Raw genomic sequence first — 21,985 nt, forward strand, 5'->3', positions numbered from 1 at the left:
AATTTGATTGGTTCATTTGACTTTATCAAAAATTTTTTATATCCCTCCGTTAAATATTATAATGTCCTGGGAATTATGTCACAATATCTTTGGTTCTGTTTCCATTTCGTTGCTACGACAATGTTTCTCCGCGTCATATAAAATCCATATTTTCTATACGTTTTCGTATTTTCCTTTCGAAATTTGTTCATTGGACAGATTTTTTTTTTATTATTATTGAATTCTAGTCAAAATAGATTTTAATTACACGTTTCGTTGAGAGTGACTTCCGTTGTTATTAGAGAAACTTGACGGCATTACATGCTGTACACTGGATAAAAACTACTCTTTAAAACAGTAAATTCAAGAAAAATGAAATCTCCATTTATCACAATGAAAGTGGCAATTTCAAGTACATCTGCAGCTGTGCAAATGACAAAGTATGCGACGTAAAGGGATGTATCATATATCTTATGAAATATGACACAGACTACACAATTTTATATGTAAAATTTACAGTATCACCTTTTACTGTTTGTTTAAACAATTTATTTTGACATTACTTCGAGTTGTTCGTTTTCGTCTGCTATGTATTCAAATACTAGTAAACAATATTTCACCTCATAAAACTGGTTTTGAAAAATGAAATAAAAAAATGTGCACATCCATTTAAATGTGGAGTGGTTAATATTATTAAGCCTTGCAACCTCGCTGACACTTCGTGTACTCCATAATCAGACAGTCACAGCCATCACTTATGACAATAGTGCAATCAGATAGCTCATCGATGGCTCTAACCAAGGTAGTGCTAGGAGTATTGATCCACATTCAATGAACAGTGCAAGTTACCCCGAAAAAGTGTAACGAAACACGTACCGTGCGATACAAGTCAATAGGGGCGCTGTGCTAATCCACGACACGTACGCATCGAAAATGTGCACAGTTTGGCGCACGAAGATTTTAATTCCGCAATATTGAGTACTGTCCATTGTACAGCAGTCAGTTCCATCATGTTAAAGATAGTATCGTCATTCAATTGATAACGAAGATGGTGATATCTATGACCTTTCGGTGGTCGTATGGTTTCTTGTTCGCTGCATCTTTTATATCTGTCCATATTTTTTACTATTGACGGAGTATTGAGTAATAACGAATGATTCTTACTATCTATCAGGTATTGTTTCAAATCAGCTGTGCTTACCTTGTTGTGAAATGGTCGGCACTGGTTGTTTTATGATTAGGAACATTCACAAGCAGACGTAAACGCACTGAATAGTACCAAACCGGAAAAAGCCAATGACGCGAGGTGGCATTGAAATTTAAAGTATTATAAAGGTTTGAGATTGCCGCGTAACGTAGCCCTTAACTTACCTCATAACTGTTTACATTCTGAAAATATCGAGCACTTATTGTCCGCAAAACGAAGCATCAGCTTCTGATTTAGGTCATGTTGTCTATGTGGACCAAATCGTCAGACATCGGCCTCACATAAGAACTCTGGATTCACACTATGTGGTCTACGTCGCGTACTGAGAAAAAAGTATCCGTATGCGAATAGAATTATCCATAGAAGCTTTACACCTGAATTTGCACCTTAGCAAAGTTATACAGGTGAATATCTAGTTAACAAATAACCAGTCCTTATCAAATCAACTCGTTTAACATAACAAAGAAAACCCCTGTATAATCACTGCAGTAGGAAATCCGCTGTTCAGAATAATGGAGAGTAAAAAAATCAACCAGAGGGTATTGAATTGCATCAAATACTCTGAAAGATGTACCTTTCACCATCGAAATTACCTCTAGAAATCAAAGCTTTAAAAAAAAAAAAAAGATATCTCTATTTTTTGTATCAAATACGTATTTACATTTTTTTTTAATTAAATCTCGATTTGATTTAAATCAATCTGTATTTGATAAAAAAAAAAAAAAATTCCGAGTAGATTTGGGGTCGAGTACAATTTTCTGTTTATCAATGAAAAAGGACTTTGTTCGTTTATATATATATTCCTACATTATTAAGTAACACTGCTGCATACTTTTCACAGTAAATTCTTCAAAACAAATTTTAAAGAATAGTATTGCTTTAGTTGGTCGGGTTTTGTAAACAAAATATCATTGATCTGTCATTTTACAAACTTTCTTGTGAGATGTCTGAGATATTTTTGTTTTCATGAAATTGGATAGATAGAAATACTTTTTGGAGGCTACATATTGAACTTTGAACTACGCATAGATTAGTGTGAGAAATCAGCCCTACATTGTACCTAATAACTCATTCTATCAACAAAGAATCATTTTATGAACTAATTTTGATTGTCATAAAACTTCCATAATACATTCATCAACATTTTGAACAAGCAACAGTGTGACACCAGTACGTGACACTCCGAGATGTCATAGAATTAGGAAATGCTGGACAGATTCATGTTTTATAAAATCGTAAACACCAGCGAGGAGCTGATATAATAGATATGTTATCAGACACCGAGTTATAAGGACGTACCACGTGTATAGTTCACAAATCTTCAACAGTAACAATATTGACCCCTAGCAGTGGCTGTTATTTTTGCATTTAAAGCTGAAATATTCGCTGAATTCTTGGAAGCATTTATGATGTTTCAATTTTTTCTTTTCTTTAAATAAAAATCCCCCGTTTGGTTTTAATTCAGGAAGATCAAATGCATATTTGATAATTTGATATATATGCGACAAACCACAACATTTTAGGTTATTGCTGTTATCGTTTCCTTATACAATTGTTTTGTAGCAAATCCCAATTCAGCGGAATTTTTTATTTTTCGTATTTATTGAATAAAAATCTTATATGATTTATTACGTGTCATATATTGTGTATTTTGGGAAGCGTTTTGGTTCTTTCACATGCATGGGCGCATGTATCACTCAGAACTATTATATTTCAACAAGCATTGCAAAACTGAATAATACATTTTTTCGATAACAGAAAACAAACTATGCACTGGGTAATTTTGTCCACACGTTTTAATTTCGCCCATTTTGTCATCATTTTCTTTAGGCAAATTCATTTAAACAAGAAGCTATATACTGTTATATAGTTTTAAACAGGCAATATAGAATAAAACGTATATGATACGGAGGTAAAGAAGCAGGTACAGTTTCTACAGTAATCTGGTCCAGAAAATTAATGATTTCAATAGGAGTCCCAAAATCTGCCATTCGAATAAATGATATATAAGCGGTTAGACGAAAACAGCATGGGAAATGTAGGTGTGAATAATATATTTTTTTAAATATATCTGGTTGGCACAAATTCAGTTTTCCTATTTGGACTTACTCTTAATTCCAGTTTTCACTTAGATATCTCAAATCAGTTCATTTTACGTATAAACTGCAAGATCTGAGAAATGATATTAAATAAAGCAGAATATGTTGGGGTTTTTTTCCCCATTGGTATCACACGAATGTACAGGGGAGTTCAATGAACATATACATACATCCACAGCAGGGAGAGATAAGATCTAATTCGGTGTACCTAAGCAAACCTATCTAGAAATTCCCAAAATGACAAGACGGTCATTGAATAGGTCAATATATGGAGCAGTGGAGAGAGTATAAGAATAACTTTTAGCCCTATATCTTGATCAGGTTAATGGAGTATTTCACAGTCAAAATCAGTGTACCAAGAACGGCCTAACAATTGGTATGAAACAAGTCAGACAGCATTCGCCTTAAAGACAGGTTGTATTATAACGGCATAGAATTGGCGAAATGCCGACTTCATACGAGACTGTTGAAACTCTTGTTATATCAACTTATTTGTCAGTAGCCTGTCTCGATTTAAAACTTTGTCATATGCAGAACATGCTTTCGCATATTGCATCAGTTGAAAGACATAAACACCATATACAGGTGACAATGGAGTATTGCTGCACATATATGGGAAGTTGACAGTGGAGAAGTTGAAGTCATTCCGTTTGTCATAAAGCTGAGTTGTTAGTTTGCTGTCAACGTCTATATGTTTAATAAAATATCCAAATATGAAGCAGATATGGACGACTCTGGGGTGTCTTTTATTTCGAGTTCACTGGGGTATATCGAATCGACATACATGTATGGATGAAAGTGAGTATTGTTAACAAATAAAACGTCGTCGATGTATCTAAATGTTGAGTTGAAGGCCACAGCAAGATTTTTTTTCTCATGTAAAAGCTTTTGAAAAACAGATAGTGAAATACGGGGCCCATTTCAAAGTCCGTATAAACCTGTTTACACTGTCAATTTAAACTGGTCTTATGATCTTTGTCGTATATGTTGACACACGAAGCCAATTAGCCCATTATGAATGGAATGGACGGAACACATAATCAAGGTGCATCTCTCGGATGAACTTCGTTTGTTGAGACTGACATCCGCAACAACCAGACAAACTGTAAAAGTTATTGCTTTAAGTTGACATTTAAAAGTATTTTCAATTGACTTCTAGCCCCCAGAACTGGTTAGGAACATTACTAGTACCATCAGAGTTTACCATACATCTAATAACAGTGTAATCGTGTGGTACGTTTGCTGCGTGTGTGTGTATGTATATATATATATATATATATATATATATATATAAAGCACTAAATAATCACAACTAGGTACTGAAAATTTTCGCCCCAGCCCGGGGTCAAACCAGCGACGTACGGCACCCACCGCCTAGCAAGATTGTCAAACCAGTGTGTAAGTCCACTCGGCCACAACGACTTCCCTATATATATATATATATATATATATATATATATATATATATATATATACACACATTCGTGGGTAAACAAATGCCGAAGTCGAAATCCCCCCCCCCCCCCCCCCCCCCCATCATATCATGTTTTGTAAAATAATCGAAAATATTTAAAATAATAAAATTGCGATAGAAAAACTTCTAAAATACCACAAAGTATTTGATTCTGATTTGTCCAGTATCATGATATATTTAGCGATTAAAATTTAGAATGACAACAAAAATTGTGAGAAAATGATTTATTTCAAAAACATCAAAACCAAGGCGTATATCTGCATTTTATCTCTATTTATCACCGAATTGAAATTTATCCCCCCAAAAAGTCTATATTTGTAACAAAACATGGAATTTTACGAAGTAGAATAATTAATCACCTGGGACCTGGTGAATGAATAGGACACTTTCACAGTAAACCCGTTTTCTTACCTTAAATCACGTTCTCCTAACAGTACTTGACATTAATTCGATGTAATGATGAGAGTAAATTATATATTATCATAAATAATCATACTAATGAAAGAATCAATCACGTAGACTTTAATTGATCTGACTACCTTCATATTTGGCCCAAATTCGTTCACCGTAGCCACGTTTGGTGACAGCCCCCATAAACAGAATTTTATCATTCACAAAATGACGTGAGGTATTGCGCAATGTATTAAACAGCGAAAAAGTTCTCAATCAATTCAATATTTTTATTTATAAAATCGATCTTTGAAAGTTGTTGAGTGATTTTTATTTTAAACAATATCCATTCTATTTTATTATCATTATTTTTTTTTTTTTACTTGTGTTACGAAATTATTAACGTTAAAGTGTGAAACAATATGATAATTTTGTATAACCACAGAAAGGTTATTTTCTATTTTCATGACTTCACGGTAATTTTTTAAATAGTTCTTGTAATATAAATTTGGTTTTTGTATTTTTTCAATTAAAAGGTTTTAATTCTTTAATAATAAGTAAAGTTTGAAGGGATTCTATATAGTTTTGTCTGGAATATTCGTGTTATCCTTGTTAAACCGGGATGTAAAAAAAATTAAAAGAGAAAGAAATAATTTCAAATTCATACGAAGATTTATAGACATACCATTAACTTGCGGAAATTTTCTTTTGATAATTACTTAATCACTCTTCTGACGAACGTGTGTACTTTGGATATTGTACAGGAAACGAGCGAGATCTGCGTATGAGTGAAATTAAGTTCATATCTTGTGATGAATTGTTTGTTTGGTTTTGATTTTATTTATTTTTTTAGAGGAATTATATTTTTGTAACAGTTTTCCTTTGAATATTTTGTATCGGAGATTCTTTAATATTGATCAAAAAGTAGTGTAATGCCTTACTCTATAATATCTACAAGTTCTTAAAAACACTCTACTTGTACATTTCTCTCTCAAAAACGATATCGACAGTCTTTACATACATCTTTTTTATTGTGATGTCGAAAAGGACATCTAGTCTAAATCTCATACATTGCTTCTACGGATATCGGCAGACTTTGGATATCTAGTCAAAACTGTACACATTGCTTTTACTGGTACTGATATGGACAGTCTTTGGATATCGTAAACAATATAGGGTTATTGTGTTCATTGCTTCTATTCTAAAAATGTCGGATAGAGTCGATGTCGTCGATAGTAAAACTATATCGACAGTCTTTGCATGAATCCTTTTATTGTTAAAACCGTTGATATTTTTAATGATATGTAGAGTCATCGTCTACATTGCCTCTACTGAAGACACGAGGGTCAAGGTCAGATGATGTTAATATCGTCAAAAACCTACTATAACGTCTATACTTGACCCAAACCTCTAACCTTAACCAATATACCTAACCCAAGAGTTACACGTGACCTTTGCTAAACGAAATTTAATTTTTATATTTCTACTTTCATTTCTGTCGTTTACCTTTTCGGTAAATAATCTCACGTAAAGCGGACGAACCATCATTCAATAACATAAACAAGAAATGTTTTATAAATCTGCCCTCCCTTCTGTGAGGCAATATGGAAATGGGTCAAATTTAGAAAGTATATAATGATAGGGGAAAATTAGGGTCACCCACTAGTTAGATACAAGCATCCAATGGCTTTATGACAAAGAGATCTGGAGTTTATGACAACAAAGATGACGACGATGACAGACAACTGATAAATTTCAATCAGAACAACTCGTTTGAAGCTTTTGATCATTGTTCTAAAAACGATACTGAGTAGGATTTCCCCCTTAAATCCAGAGGCATTTGACCTATGAACGTGTGACAATCAAAATCGAAAGGCGTCATAATAACATGGCTGGAAACCAAAATATGAAGTGCGTGATGAAATATGTATCATATCAGAAAAATAGTGAACTCGAGATATTCTTAGACCTTTATTTATTAACGATGTCCAACAAACGGTTCTCAAAATATTGAGTGGACAATACTTTCTTGTGTATAAAAAAGGTGCCTTATGATCTCAAAATCATTAACGATTATCAACTTTTTAGGGTTTACATGTATACCAAGTAAAGGGTTCTCAAAATATTGAATAAACGATATTTTCTTATGTCCGGAGTAGTATGACCTTAACCTTTAATTCTGTGACCTCAGAATCAATTGGAGTCACCTATTCCGCAGGATTACCAGTGTACCACGTTTGATGTCTATCAAAGGCTTCTCATGTTATTGAACGGGCAATATTTTCTTTATGTCCAGAGTTGTTTGACTTATAACTTGAGAATCAATAGGGGTCGTCTACTCTTAAAGGGCTGCCAGTATACCAAGTTTGATGTTTGTTAAGCAGTTCAACACTTGGTCTACAGACCGACCATCAGGCTGATGGTCGGTCTGTAGACCAAGTGTTGAACTGACAGGTGCAAACCAATATACCCCCCCCCCCTTTTCCAAAGTAGGACACAGAAGCTAACAGAGGTATATTTTAAGCGATGGTTTCCATGTTATGTCACAACCTTTCTTAGACTTTTAAAAACAATACACATTTTGTCTTTTTGATGACACGGTGAAATTTTGGAGTTTCTACAATAAGCATTAGTATGATGGAATCTGCAGAGGATGTGAAGTTTTGTGACTGTGCTATAGGAAATTTATCCGAGAAGTCGAATGATTTCATTACACAGAAGTCATTTATAAAACTAATAGGCTGTTGTGGTATTTCATCCATGTGCCTGTATCTTGTGTCTCAGAATTGGAGGTTAATCAGAGTTTGTTGTCTGTGTTTTTTGTGGGTGTTGGTTTTGGGCGGTAAGTTGTTTTTTTCTTCTTCAATCCAATTTAAGTGTCTAAGATCTGACAAAATGATAGAATACTTGGCATTGTAACTAATAAAGACAGAACATGCATAAAACGTAGTACTAAATGCAGGTACAGATGTATGAAAATTGGCGTGTGTTTAAACACAGATGCACCCAGAAAAGTTTGTGTTGATTACGAATATCTTCTCCAGTTTTTATACATCAGATTAGATCTTTGTTGTATAGGTCGACTTGTTCGTCATCTCTGTCCTCAAACTCAGTATATAAACATAAGTCCATACATGTGTTGTAAATAAAAGTCTGTGCCTTTAAATTATGTCAAGTTTTGTCAGTATGTGTTTACAGAGGAGTCTGTGTCTGTATATAAAGGTAATTTTGTACATGTATATAAAGGCATGTCTGTGTATAAGGGTAATTTTGTACATGTATATAAAGGCATGTCTGTGTATAAGGGTAATTTTGTGCATGTATATAAAGGCATGTCTGTGTATAAGGGTAATTTTGTACATGTATATAAAGGCATGTCTGTATATAAGGGTAATTTTGTACATGTATATAAAGGCATGTCTGTATATAAGGGTAATTTTGTACATGTATATAAAGGCATGTCTGTGTATAAGGGTAATTTTGTACATGTATATAAAGGCATGTCTGTGTATAAGGGTAATTTTGTACATGTATATAAAGGCATGTCTGTGTATAAGGGTAATTTTGTACATGTATATAAAGGCATGTCTGTGTATAAGGGTAATTTTGTACATGTATATAAAGACATGTCTGTATATAAGGGTAATTTTGTACATGTATATAAAGGCATGTCTGTATATAAGGGTAATTTTGTACATGTATATAAAGGCATGTCTGTATATAAGGGTAATTTTGTACATGTATATAAAGGCATGTCTGTGTATAAGGGTAATTTTGTACATGTATATAAAGGCATGTCTGTGTATAAGGGTAATTTTGTACATGTATATAAAGGCATGTCTGTGTATAAGGGTAATTTTGTACATGTATATAAAGGCATGTCTGTGTATAAGGGTAATTTTGTACATGTATATAAAGACATGTCTGTATATAAGGGTAAGTTTGTGCATGTACATGTATATTAAGGTGAGGTTTACCTGTATATAAATATGAATATCCACTGCCTTTGGGTTGGTTTTGCCCGAATCTCTCTGACTATCGACGAAACCGGTGAATTTGGTGTATACACTTATAGTAACTGTATTTCAGTTCATATCTACATGGTTTGTACCACTTCAGGGTTTTGGAAGTACGTATACGGTATTATGGTATTGCAGTTTTATTTTCGTGTCACACTGGGTATTTCTGCTCTGCATGACGTCTGCTATCATTATAAAGTTACTGAATAAATCAGTTTTAATTAAATGCTTTCTATTGAATTCACTAGAAATAAATAGCAAAAGTATAAACATTTTCTCGATAATAATTTAGACCCGGTGAATAAAGAATGAACCTATTCTTTTGAAATTGGGAAAATAATCAGTCAAGCTTAATCACGAGTGATTCATTTAAAATCTGATTTGAAATTCGATTACGATATCTGCAGACCTACGGAAGCCAGATGGTGCCATGTGAGAAAAATATTTTATCTGATGGCCGCCCTAAAAGTGTATGGCGGTCGCCATATAATTATCTGGGGGATGTGGCGGCCGCCTTATATGACGGTCGCCAGATAATTTTATGTGGCGGCCGCCAGATAAGTATGTAGTGACCGCCAGAAACTAATTTGACGTCTCCTAGATAAAATATTTTTCGTACCTGGCAGCAATCGGTTTCCGCACAGTATCACCCTACGTGACAGTGCCATCATTGTGCTTCAAATTTGTATGCATCATTGTCTCTTGAAATAAACTGTTATCATGTCGGGGCTGAAACCGTTGACCAAATAAGATTGATTGACGTTCCTAACTTTATACATCCGTGTTCCTGACGTGTTAATTATGCATTATGGGTCACCAACACCAAAGGCTTAAGCGACCTCTACTCGCTCCATGTTTATATATATCATAATCTTGATCATTTTTAACTTCTTGAATGGTTTCAAATGAGCAAATCAGCTAGAAGTACATTATAGAAAGAAACACTCAATGATGGTATACATGCAAATGTTAGGTACAATTAGCATACATAATCAACCTGTAAACTACGATCGTTTAGTATTGGATTTTAACAAAACACAGTTATTTGTTAACCAAAGTTATGAATTGCGAGTATATGAATACTTGGTTGTACTATGAAAACGATTTGCGGTAAATGTATTCTTTTACAACTTTCTGAACGTAAAAAGAACTGGTATCGATATGAAATTTATTAGTATTTTATGTTTCGTGTAAATCTAGTATTTTGGCGTCGTTTACAATAATTTCTTCTTTTTTTTTGTAAACAGGATTTTTTTTTGATTTTTTTTTTTTTTTTTTTTTGCACAAGCCGATGAAATGTGACATTCCCTATGTAATATTTAAAATATCTATGCATTTTGTTTATCCGCATCGAAATGTCAAGTAAGATTTTACCAACCAAAATTTGCCCAGTTTAGAAAAGGTAACCGAGAAACAACTCTTTCATTTCTAATGTCACAATGTAAACTTAAGGCATACGGAAATGTCAGAGCAGCATCTTCCCAAGTCAAAAGCATGTGTAATCAACCACATCTCTCACAGGAATGTAGTGGTGCGCGAGAAATGTTATTATATGTGAGAAATTTGGTGGTGTGTCAAAAATGTGTGTGAGGAATGTGGTGTGTCAGAAATGTGGTGGTGTGTTTGTGAAATGCGGTGGGGTGGGGTGTGAGAAATGGGGTGGTGTATGAGAAATGTGGTGGTATGTAAGAAATATGATGATATGAGACATGTGATAGTGGATCACAAACCTTGGACTTGGGAAGATGTCAGAACAGATGCATGAAGTTATATTGCCACATTGACTGACTATCACTCATTGATTGACCTTTATTGAGTAATTACAGACTTTACGGTGATTCGTTTTAACACGAATGGTAATCGTACCACATGATCTAATATTTGCAGCTCATCAAATACAGCCCCACTAGTTATACGGTCAGTAGATTTGGTATCTTATACACATTCGCTTTGATTTTGATATCTTATTTAAAAATGAATAATACTTTATACTCTAGCTTGGTATGATATAAGTAGTGGTTGACGCACTCGCTTCTCACAGCTGCGACCCGAGTTCGATACCTCAGGATCGGCAGTGGTTGTATTTGAGGAAGGGTATTGTGGTCGTCCACTCGGACACGTGGGTTTCATCCGGGTATTCCGGTTTTCTCCCACAACCATGACCACTTCACGCAAATGTCGAATCATTAATGTTGTAGTACCTGTTTGTTAATCGTCGTAAAATAAATGATCGTTAAACTTTTTTAACTTTAAATTCTCAGTGTTTATCAAATATTTTAAGTGTCCCTTTTAAAAAAAAAAATTAAGGCATGACAGTTTACATTGTTTTATCCTGAAAAGTTTGTATACACAGAGAGCAAGCAGATTATAGCAACGTTTTAGTTGAAATTTTATAAAAATAATGTTTAAATACTCAATATGTTTAAGGTATTCAATGTATAATGACCATATTTCATATCTAATAAATGGATGGTGGAATTTTTGTAATCATGGTATCATTTTGAAGGGTTCATCAAATAAAAATAATCCACCATAGGAATTTTCAAAATTTTGTTTACTGCTTGATTTATTTCACCTAGAATTTAACATTGAAGTATATGGGAAAAGCATGTTTTATTACCATATTTTAAAAAGAAATTATATTTTCATACAAATATCTTGGTAGAAAGTTACAAACATTTTCTCTTAGTGAAAATATGAAATAAAATTAATCATTGACCACACACATTTTTAGTAAATTAGATTTGTCTTATTTTAACAAAGGGCAGACAACTCTTCCAAAAAGTCTTAAGTGCAAAAAGTTCAGCTTCTAATCATTTACCAGTCATGTGAATTTCATCTGCTTCACTTTCATCATTATTTAACAATAAACATTTATGTTGATCTAAATCCTTCAAAATTGTTCATTATCCTTTCATTATACATGGAATACCTTAAAATACGGTAGAAAAGTATTAAATATGTTTCATTTCTAGTTTTGCGTATTGTAAATTCATATGAAAAAGTTTACATTGCATTCTTATATAAACAGTTGGCATAATGCATCATATTAAGAAAACGCTAAGTATATTTTGCTTAAATGTTACTTTTCTGATTTTTTGTGATGTTTAGTAGCTGTTGTGCACTCATAAATGTCTTGATTCTGTCATGCTTTTAAGTAGCAGTATATAGGAATGATATTTTCCATTTGTAATATCCTAATATGAATATTGTTTATAACAATTAATCATATTTAAGTAAAATAAATTTTCGTAGTGCATGTTATGTTTTCAACATTTTGGTAAAATTTATTGCAAAAGCTGCAACTTTCGACATGAAAAATCTCGTTATAATTTATATGCCACACATGATGAAATTTGGTTACTTTCAGAGAAATACAATGAATTTATAAACATCCCTCACAGATTGCACGCAAACTGAATGTCTGATTACGTTTTCAGAATAAAAATGATATTAATACCACTGAATTTATGAGTAAATTATCAATCTATGATCAACAAAAGGACGCTCCGTTCAATTCGTTTTGTTTAATTTGCCATGTCGCACTGGTGCAGCCCCACTGAGATATGTGCAACTGACCAACAAGGATAAGGTTGACTTCTTTTACACGCCACGTCCATAATGACACAGGCTTTCGTGGGTTTCTCTTTGCTGCCTGTGATGTGAGAATAAAACAGAGCATTAAAATAAATCAGCTCCGCAACGAATATCGAGACTCGGACAATTTGAAATGTATAATGCCTAAAGTTGCTGCTAAAATATCCCTCTTTTCGTACTTACTACGCGTATAGACTGAATACAACGATTCGTCCCGACTCATTTTCACGGTGTCTTATCTAAATCCGTTTTCATGCTGTTTTGAATTCACGTGAGTGTGTGTAGGTGGGTGGATGGGTCTGGGTGTGAGATATGCACCAGAGTTAGAATTTCATTTTTTTTTCCTGCAGTGAATAGAGCGAAATTTAAGCTGTAGCCAAAAAAAGACATGTACAGTGGCTATAGTATTTCAAGTCAAGTCTAACAATTTATTCTGTTGGGAGTAAAATATAGCCGAAAGATTATCCATATCTACATAATTCCAACTAATTGATGCATAAAATGTCCTTCTATTTGTGCCCCAACTTTTCAGAACCTTTCTTATGCATTCTATATACCTCACAGGAGGTAGTCATTTTCCTGTCATCAGCAACCGACAATCTCGCTAAGTCGCAGATGAAATTGTCTTCAGGGATTTTTCTTATTATTTATGTATGAATACAAAAAACATCAAGAGATAGAAGTAATGCTGCATACTTCAAATATTGAAGTTTTTGTGAAAATTATACAGATCTTGATATTTCTTTTCCTTGAATAAACCCTCTTTTACACCAAATTAAATTTAAAAAAAAACATGGAACAAAATCGAAAGTACATTTAATCTGTAATCTCCCAAGATTTAGTCATAGTAAGTAAAACATGTTTTATGGGGCAATCGATTGCATAAACGTCTTTTTTATGTTGAAATAATGATTATAAATGTTCTGTATTTTAAAAAAAATTAGTTCAAAGGTGGTGTTGTTTTGCCCTTTTCTCCTTAGAATGGTCTTCGGGTCTGCAGGATTTCCTTTGTTTAAATGTCAGATAAACTTGTTAAGTTGGAGTCTTGCAAAGGTACCAGGAAAATCACCTGCATTGTGCCAAGTTTGATGTGTGCAGACAGTATGCCCTTGATGACACTACTCATTCTCTCTAATAGAGAAATGTATTTCCGTTTGTTATCAATACATCTTCAATCAATGTTTGATGTAAATGATACAATTTACAATAATGTTCGATCTTTTCCGTACTTTTCACTGTTCTACAAATCCATTCACTTGTGCACCATTATGCAATACGTCATTTTTAAAGAAAAAACCATTTGTTAAGATTTTTCCAAGACTCGTCTTTTACAACAGACACCGGCTTCGCGGTTGAACTATTTTAAGAGCAATCAGTACACCTTCTGAAATTATCTTACACAAATGCAAGCTTCATGCGGCTTGTTTACGAATTATTTTATTCCCTATGTAATTAATTCTTTTTTTACATCGAATCGTTTTAAGTAACAAGTAGGCGGAATTTATACATTTAAATATTCCCAGCAAACAGATAATGAGACATCTGTATTTGACAGTTTCCCTATAAACCTATTTTTAAATTACCTGATTCCTCAACTTTAAGTAGCATTACCTTGCACAATATTTTATACACGATAAACATATTTTTAGTATACCAATGAAATTTATCAAATTTCATTTGATTTTATAATTAACGATATACTTTTTTTTTGGCCATTTCAATTTTATTTTCATTTTTTCTTTAACGACTGTTAGTTTGTCTAAGAGAAGCAATTTTCTCGCCATCTATTGGTGTCTTTATCAATAAAACATTTAAACTGCGATCAGAAAACTGTTTCCCTTATGGTATTTCTCACCATATTGTTAGAATATAAACAGTTTTATATATTGTAAATATCTGAAGCAATGATTTGATAACATGACGAACTTATCCTTTGACACTGACAGGTATAGGCAGACACTGACGAAATGCTTTTATTTGTATAAATCAATTCCTGATCATTCAATCATTATTTTAGTTCGTATTTAATGACCCTTGGTAATACGAGTTGCACCATAACTAGTGGGGAAAAATAATAATAGAATTTGCATCTCGTGATTGCTCAAATCACATTTTCAAAAAGCAATTGTTTTATGTTCAAGATGCTCAAGAATCTGTGTATTTATGAATTAATGTTATTTGTTGCACGATTACGTAGAATATAAAAGTGTTAATAGTATTTCATTTGATATCGTTTTCAAAAACATTTTTCTTCTTCAAAATGCTGATGTTGAAGAGACTATAATCCGCTTTGAGAAAACCTTAAATGCTTTTTAATATATATATTTTTAAAATAATTCCTACAATGCAAATGCTTGTTTTATGTAGTATGCACATCTTACCGTGTACGCAATTTTTGTCAGTTGATTTAGGAAGGTATCGGTAAAATATCATCATAGATGACCTTGCTTTTTCAGATACTTTTTATCTGAAGATCCATTGATGGTATCAGACTTACCTGAAATCAAGCAGAGAAGTTCCCATGCCGAAGGCAGATGGTTGCAGCGGCTGGCGCATTACATCCCAGTGGGGGAAAAACGCTTGATCGTTCATACTTCAACACTGACTAAAACAGCAGGAAAAGGCCAGGGAAGACAAATTTCACGGCTTATTCAGTCGTTAGTGGCATATTGTCTTGCCCAATTCCTGTACATTTGAGAAATCGTTACTGCTTATCACAAGAACTAATGATATTAAGAAAGCTAACTTGAATTTGTTGAAGACATTGGTGTGCGCCCATGCGCAGAGAGTGAAGAACATCCCCCCATTGACGCTAATTTATTCGCACGGCTTCTTGAATAAGGCATTTTCTTTATTTTGCTTTTACCCTCATATTGATCTGGTTAAAGAAAAAGAGTCAACCTAATTTGGCTTACTTGTGTATGCTTCTCTCGTTGATACTGATTAGGAAAAGTCGCACTGACTTGTGAAAAAGAGTGCATCTTTTAACTCATCTGTACTAGCCGAATCTCAAAGAATTTGCACATACATTTGAATACTTATCTGTGCTAAAGTAATCGATGTGCTATGTAGAAACACATTTCCAAGGTTTTTCTATAATTACTAACAAATGTCAAAATTTTAGTTAAAAATCGTAAGTATTAGTTTTGATTTTCTTATCTGTTCATCGGCAGTCGGATGCATGGCTACATCCATTAACACGTGAAGTTCAACTCTCTGACTTTGGTTGGCGTCTTTAGATTTCATGTTTTCAATAAATCTATTTCCGATTTTCTTTTACATGTAAATTGATACTTTTATTTAAGATGTAAAACATAGCATTTCCGTTGGTGGATTTTCAAGGTTAAGGGTTAAAGATATTACATCCAATGCCAATTTAATATTTCTAATTCTTTAGCTCAAACATCAAAACAAGTATTCTAAGATTTAAAATGATTTTTTTTTTACACATATAATATTCGAACTTATATTTAAAGATTTAAACAAAATTCTAAATTAATAGAAAATTCACATCAGAAGAAATATTGAAATTATTTACGATTTGAGTTGAGTTTTTAGACTTTAAATACACATGTATCGCGATTTTAAAACCGTTACTACTGGTGCCTGTAAGGGCTTCTTTTTCCAATATATTGTACATGTTGTAAATTTATTTCAAATTTCAAAAATTTGGTGCGTTCATGATATGACTGACACATGGAACGACGTCGAGAGTGAATTTGTTGCATGCCGTTCTTACAATATCTCAGACAGGAATTTGGAACCTCCAACATGGCTGTATGTAGAACCTCCAACATGGCTGTATGTAGAACCTCCAACATGGCTGTATTTAGAACCTCCAACATGGCTGTATTTAGAACCTCCAACATGGCTGTATGTAGAACCTCCAACATGGCTGTATTTAGAACCTCCAACATGGCTGTATTTAGAACCTCCAACATGGCTGTATTTAGGACCTCCAACATGGCTGTATGTAGAACCTCCAACATGGCTGTATTTAGAACCTCCAACATGACTCTTGTGCTGTTCGTAGAGCTCATTTCAAAAAACCAATAATGCACGTGCGAACCAACAAACTAAACTCTTGCTGAAGAGGAAGGGCGCTTTAATTTTGTGACATAGTTGTTTTCTTAGTGCTTAAGAATATTGACACTGTTGAACCCCAAAACCACCGAGTAAAAAGGTAGTAAACGAGCAACGAAACGAAAGCGTACAATAGAAAAAAGATACAGCAATCCCATGTTAGACGCATTATGATTATACAATGTTACAAAAAGAAATATTTTACTTTATTTCTTTTTTTTTTAATGAGTTATCTCTTTCCAGCTTTACAAAAGGCATCTGTTTTATGAAAATAGATACTTGTAAATCAAATAGAGGTATCTATCTAAACGATATTTCTGTGAGACAAACAGACACGTCTCTAAACGATATTTCTGTAAAAAAGAGATTTCTCTCACAATAAAACAGATACCGAGTATGACTGTCAAGTAGCCTAGTCCACCCCTACAATGGAGATGGCTAATTATAGCAAACTGCTCAAGATATGCATACATCAAAGGTACATGTTAGATTGTAATAAAGAAATCAACACTAAGGTATTCTATGAATAAAATGAAACAAAAAACTGTATCAAATATACATACAAAAACTACGGTTGTAGAGATATAATTGGAAATTGTTTCAAACTTTCCGAAAAGAGCCGAGTGCTGACCACGTGACTGTCTTATTAGCATACCTGATTACCACGTGCTATTTTTCAAGCAATTCTTGGATCTGAGCATATCTATAACTACCCATTAGTATTTATACATGATGAAAGCTTAATGAATTCAGTCTGACAGGTCCTTATTCCAATGAACTGTAAAAACTTGCCGGCACCATTGTTTCCTTCCGACCACATGTGAAGAAGGCGCGCGCAATGCATACATTATACAAATAAGGCCAAACGCAGATGTCCAAGAGTTTTAGTCAATAATGAACTGAAAATTTCATCTGAAATGTATCAAATAATTTACGTTGCATAGACTATTATATATCGCCATTATAAATTCATTAACCATGTTCGTTTGGAAACAAAATATTTTGATTATTTTATGGGGAAAAGGGTACACTTTCAAAGATTTTTAAAAAAGCAATTGTGAACCAGATTGAATCGCATGTATTCCTAATCTATAGAAGTTAAAACAGCCAACCCAACAGAGTACATGTAAGAAATAAATTGTCTCACTTTCGCTAATTTGAAATTTAAAAAAAAACAGACTATAGGAACTCTTCAATTTCGGGAGATAAAATATTGCGCCATGGAAGTCGTGATATCATTTGAACAGAAAATTTAGTGATAATTTTTATTATGGAATTTACATACTTAGACAGTAAGTAATGCATCATTAATAGTGAAACAGAATTGGTTTAACGGTCAAATAACTTATTTGAAGCGAGCGGCAATGTCATCTTGGTAGAACCAACCGAAGCTAAAGACATGAATTATGAAGGACTTCTCCGAGATTCGGTGAAGGCGTCAGTCCAAATATCCAGCCGAGCCGAATCTCAGCCGAGATTATCATTACATGTGCTTTACTTCATTATCTGTATATATCTGTTTGCCATGCAATTTTCGAACTTGCTAGATGAGTGTAAAATATTGTATGACAACTACTAGTAGATGAATATAGGAGAGTTCTGCTGAAGGCTAGAACTGATACGCAAGCATCCTAATATATAGTGTAGATTCAATTAAGTTTTTCAAACAATCAGTGGGGGATCCAGGATTTCCGAAAAAAAGGGACCCACATGTGAAAGTCAAGTATTTGCCAAACCACTCAGCCATTTTGGGTGCAAACTCTGGAGTTGTATTCGCATTACGTCGTTCAAATTTGTCGCGAAAAAGCCCCCCCCCCCCCCCCCCCCCCAAACAAATATTCCTACAACATAGATTTCGACTTTGAATGTAAAACTACACCTTTCTTACTAGCAACAAAAGGACCTTGCTTGGATTTTGAAGCTAGATACAGATGAATTACACTGGATACGCAATGGTATCTTGTTTCAACGGCGTGTCGAACTGGGAGGAGGGGATCGGGAAGGATAAATTGAAATACAATAAATAGAAAAAGAATGCCAGGATCTTTTTATGGTATATTTCATGAAAATGAAGAAACGGTGAATCCCCAACGGAGAGAGAGAAACTCCCCACCAGTTTCGTTGTACAAGAAGGCATTTCGGGACTTTGAACCACCCGTAACTGCTCTGGCTGCTTCTAACTAAATGCCTTCAATAAGATATGAGATAAATAATCAGGCATATTGTCCCAAATGATGTCTGCGTATTCTAATTATACGGATGTCATGAAACAAAAATGGACATTTTGTATAAAGGTGCTCAGATCCAAAGTAAATTTTAGTGTTCAGATCTTACTTTGGTGATCATAAGTTTTTGATAGTACATGTAGATTCGATGATAAATCACTTGCAGTTATAGCACCTAACTGTTTATGGGGTTCGACTTCTTATAGCGAGCGAAGCGACGCGACGAGCTCGCTCCAATGATTACACATATGAGTCACGTGATTTGCTCTTCAGCTGAAAAAAGATGAGTATTACCCATAATGCTTCTGCAAAATTGTCGCCGTCACTGCGGTATACTTCATTGACGAACCCGTAATTAAAATAATTAGATTGTTTAGAAAGTACCATAAACGTTTTTAAATTCCAGACAAGCTTTCTCATAGCTTCAAAATTTTTGTTTTTGCTTGGTTTGAGAGAAGAAGAAAAAACATTGCAGCTAATGTGACGTCACAATTTGTAACTGTTTACACCAAGCGCGTTATGTTTCCCGCGTTAAATGAAGAGGCGGATAAAAGTCGTGTTGCAAGATGTTAATGGGCTTCGCTCGTCTCAACGGTCACACCGTACAACATATTAGATGAATATCGGCGAAAATGAAATCGGGATGAAAAGGTTTTTAGATCACCCGAGTAACTTCCGGTGACCTATTGCAATTGGTTAGCGTCTGTCGTGCGTTAACAATTATACAACTACATTTGTAACTTCGTGATTAACTACCAGTCCAATTCTTTTTCAAATAGTATGAAGCATATGTGGGACAAGGGGAACATAAATTGTGAATTTCAGGACTCCTGCACAGCTGGGGCCTTAGGGGCGTGGCAAAAACTGTCAAACATTGACCAATTTTCAAAAAATCTTTACAACCTCACATCTCTAAGAAAAACTAATTGCATAGCGATGTAGAGCAGGAAGGCCTGTATAAAAATGGTTAATTTCATGATCCCCGAGGTAGCGGTTCTGACTCCAGGGCAGGACCAAACATGATATATAATGTTTATATGTAAAACATTTAAAAACAACTCTAAATTGAAGCTAAATGGGTATTTAAAATCGGCTAAAATGAGCAGCTAGTCCTTTACCAAAATTTTAAATTCCGAGATCTCAGGGATAGGGCTTTTGGTATCAGGGTGGGGTCAATATGGTCAGTGATTAAATGTGTTAATGAACATTTTTAAATTTTCTTGAACTACCATTCCATTTTTATTTTTTTGATATGAAGCATCTATGGGACAAGGATGCAAAAGTTGTAAATTTCTGGGTTTCTACACCTACGGAGTCTTGGGGGTGGGACAAAAACTACCAAATATTGACCAATTCTCATAAATCTTCTCTACAACTGCACATCTGTAAGAAAAACTAAATGCATAGTGATGTAGAACAGAAAGGTTTTCCCAGAATTGTAAGTTTCATGATCCCAGGGGTAGAGGCTTTGACTCCAGCAAATCCAGGGCGTGGCCAAACTTGGTATATACATGTATAGTGTTTATGTGTAAAACATCTCAGTAATATCTTCTTTAAATACTATTGATACTAATAGATAATGAGAAGGAGTAGGTAGTCTTTTACCAAAATTGTAAATGTCAGGATCCCAGGAGTAAGGATTTTGGTTCCAGAGTGGTACCAAAATTATTATAGTGATCAGGCGCGTAGCCAGAAAGAAAATGAAGTGTACGCGAAGTATTGCAAGGGGTCTGGGGCCGCCGTGAGGCCCCAGTGGGCGAAGCCACCGGAAGCTCCTGAATTTTTTCTTGTCAATTTCCAAACCCAAAAGAATTCACAAAATTATTTTCTAAACTGTTTTATTATGCCAACTCACCGTATGTACTTGGACTGACTTTACATTCGTTTTTTTCGTTGTTTTCGACCGGTATATAATGTTACTGATTACAAAGAAAATCATAATCCGTCTACTACATGTACATATATGACGTAGATTTCGACATGGTGTTAATGATTTGAAATTCTATAAGGACTTTAAAGATTGAATGGACACAATGATGTTGATCAAATCATAAACAATATAATGCAGTTATTTTTTAGGCACAAATATTTTAACGGCAAATCTCTCTCTCTCTCTCTCTCTCTCTCTCTCTCTCTCTCTCTCTCTCTCAAATGACACGTACGCAGTTGCGTACTTGCGTATAGGCAGCTACGCGCCTGAGAGACTTCTTTAAGTTTGCTGATACGGTATAAAAACTAAATGCATATTTAGGAATGCATCAAAATTGTGAATTTCGCAACTCCAAGGTATTGACCTCAGGACAGGTCCAGATTAGTCATATCGTGTTAGTGTTACATCTAGTACAGTCTTTCATCAATATGAGCACTTTCGGGGTTTAAGAACTGAATATCAGAATTTAGCTTAGATATGCAGAAGAGGAATTTTTTTTCTAGATTTCAAGGCCTTAGTGATACTTTTAATTCATACTCAGGTGATCGATAAGACCTGTAGACCTCTTGTTAATTTTACGATTAATTGACAGACATTCCGTTTTTTACAAGCCATTTTTTGACCATTCATTAATTTATCAAGATCGTCATTGAGTAATATTGATGAATTGAATGTATTTTTAACTACAACAGAAAAAGGTGTGCCATCTGCAAACAATATCATTACACATTTAATGTCATTTATATAGATGAGAAAGAGTAATGGTCCTAATAGACTTCCCAGTGATACGCATGCTCTACATTAACCAAGCCCGATTGTGATCCATTAATGATAACTGTGACATATTGTTTTCTGTTGCATAAATAGCCATTAAACTAGTTAAATAAATTTCCTGTTATTCCCACTTTATTCTGATTTATGCAGTAACCGTTTATGCCACATTTTATCGAACGCTTACTTACAAAGGCGACAACTCCAGCGT

General features: G+C 34.1%; 2 protein-coding genes and 1 long non-coding RNA gene across 4 annotated transcripts in view; 2 read left to right on the top strand and 1 right to left on the bottom strand.

The window, feature by feature from the left end:
* Positions 1-15,390, bottom strand: part of LOC125650155 (protein trachealess-like) — a 50,421-nt gene extending 35,031 nt beyond the window's left edge. The window contains exon 1 of one of the 2 annotated variants that reach the window (XM_048878179.2): positions 15,263-15,390. In XM_048878179.2, coding sequence (XP_048734136.2) covers positions 15,263-15,357 — 95 coding nt within the window. In that variant the 5' untranslated portion in view covers positions 15,358-15,390. Of the gene's footprint in view, positions 1-1,350; positions 2,232-15,262 lie in introns of those variants that run through there. The other variant, XM_048878180.2, reaches the window with a different exon arrangement.
* The window catches only part of LOC125650157 (uncharacterized), a 53,372-nt gene extending 37,460 nt beyond the window's left edge, over positions 1-15,912 (top strand). Inside the window, exon 7 of the long non-coding RNA XR_007360905.2 lies at positions 15,222-15,912. This is a non-coding gene — a long non-coding RNA (uncharacterized LOC125650157). The remainder of the gene's footprint in view (positions 1-15,221) is intronic.
* A 538-nt stretch (positions 15,913-16,450) lies between these two features.
* LOC130054531 (uncharacterized) lies at positions 16,451-16,780 on the top strand. Its single transcript, XM_056164503.1, has one exon. The coding sequence runs from the start codon at positions 16,451-16,453 to the stop codon at positions 16,778-16,780; it is 330 nt and encodes a 109-aa protein (XP_056020478.1).
* The last annotated feature ends 5,205 nt before the right edge of the window (positions 16,781-21,985 follow it).

The sequence above is a fragment of the Ostrea edulis genome, chromosome 5 (genome assembly GCF_947568905.1).
Source record: "Ostrea edulis chromosome 5, xbOstEdul1.1, whole genome shotgun sequence".
Taxonomy (NCBI): domain Eukaryota; kingdom Metazoa; phylum Mollusca; class Bivalvia; order Ostreida; family Ostreidae; genus Ostrea; species Ostrea edulis.

Coding starts and splice junctions, on each gene's coding strand:
- LOC130054531 (XM_056164503.1), top strand. CDS start 16,451: ATGACTGACACATGGAACGACGTCGAGAGTGAATTTGTTGCATGCCGT.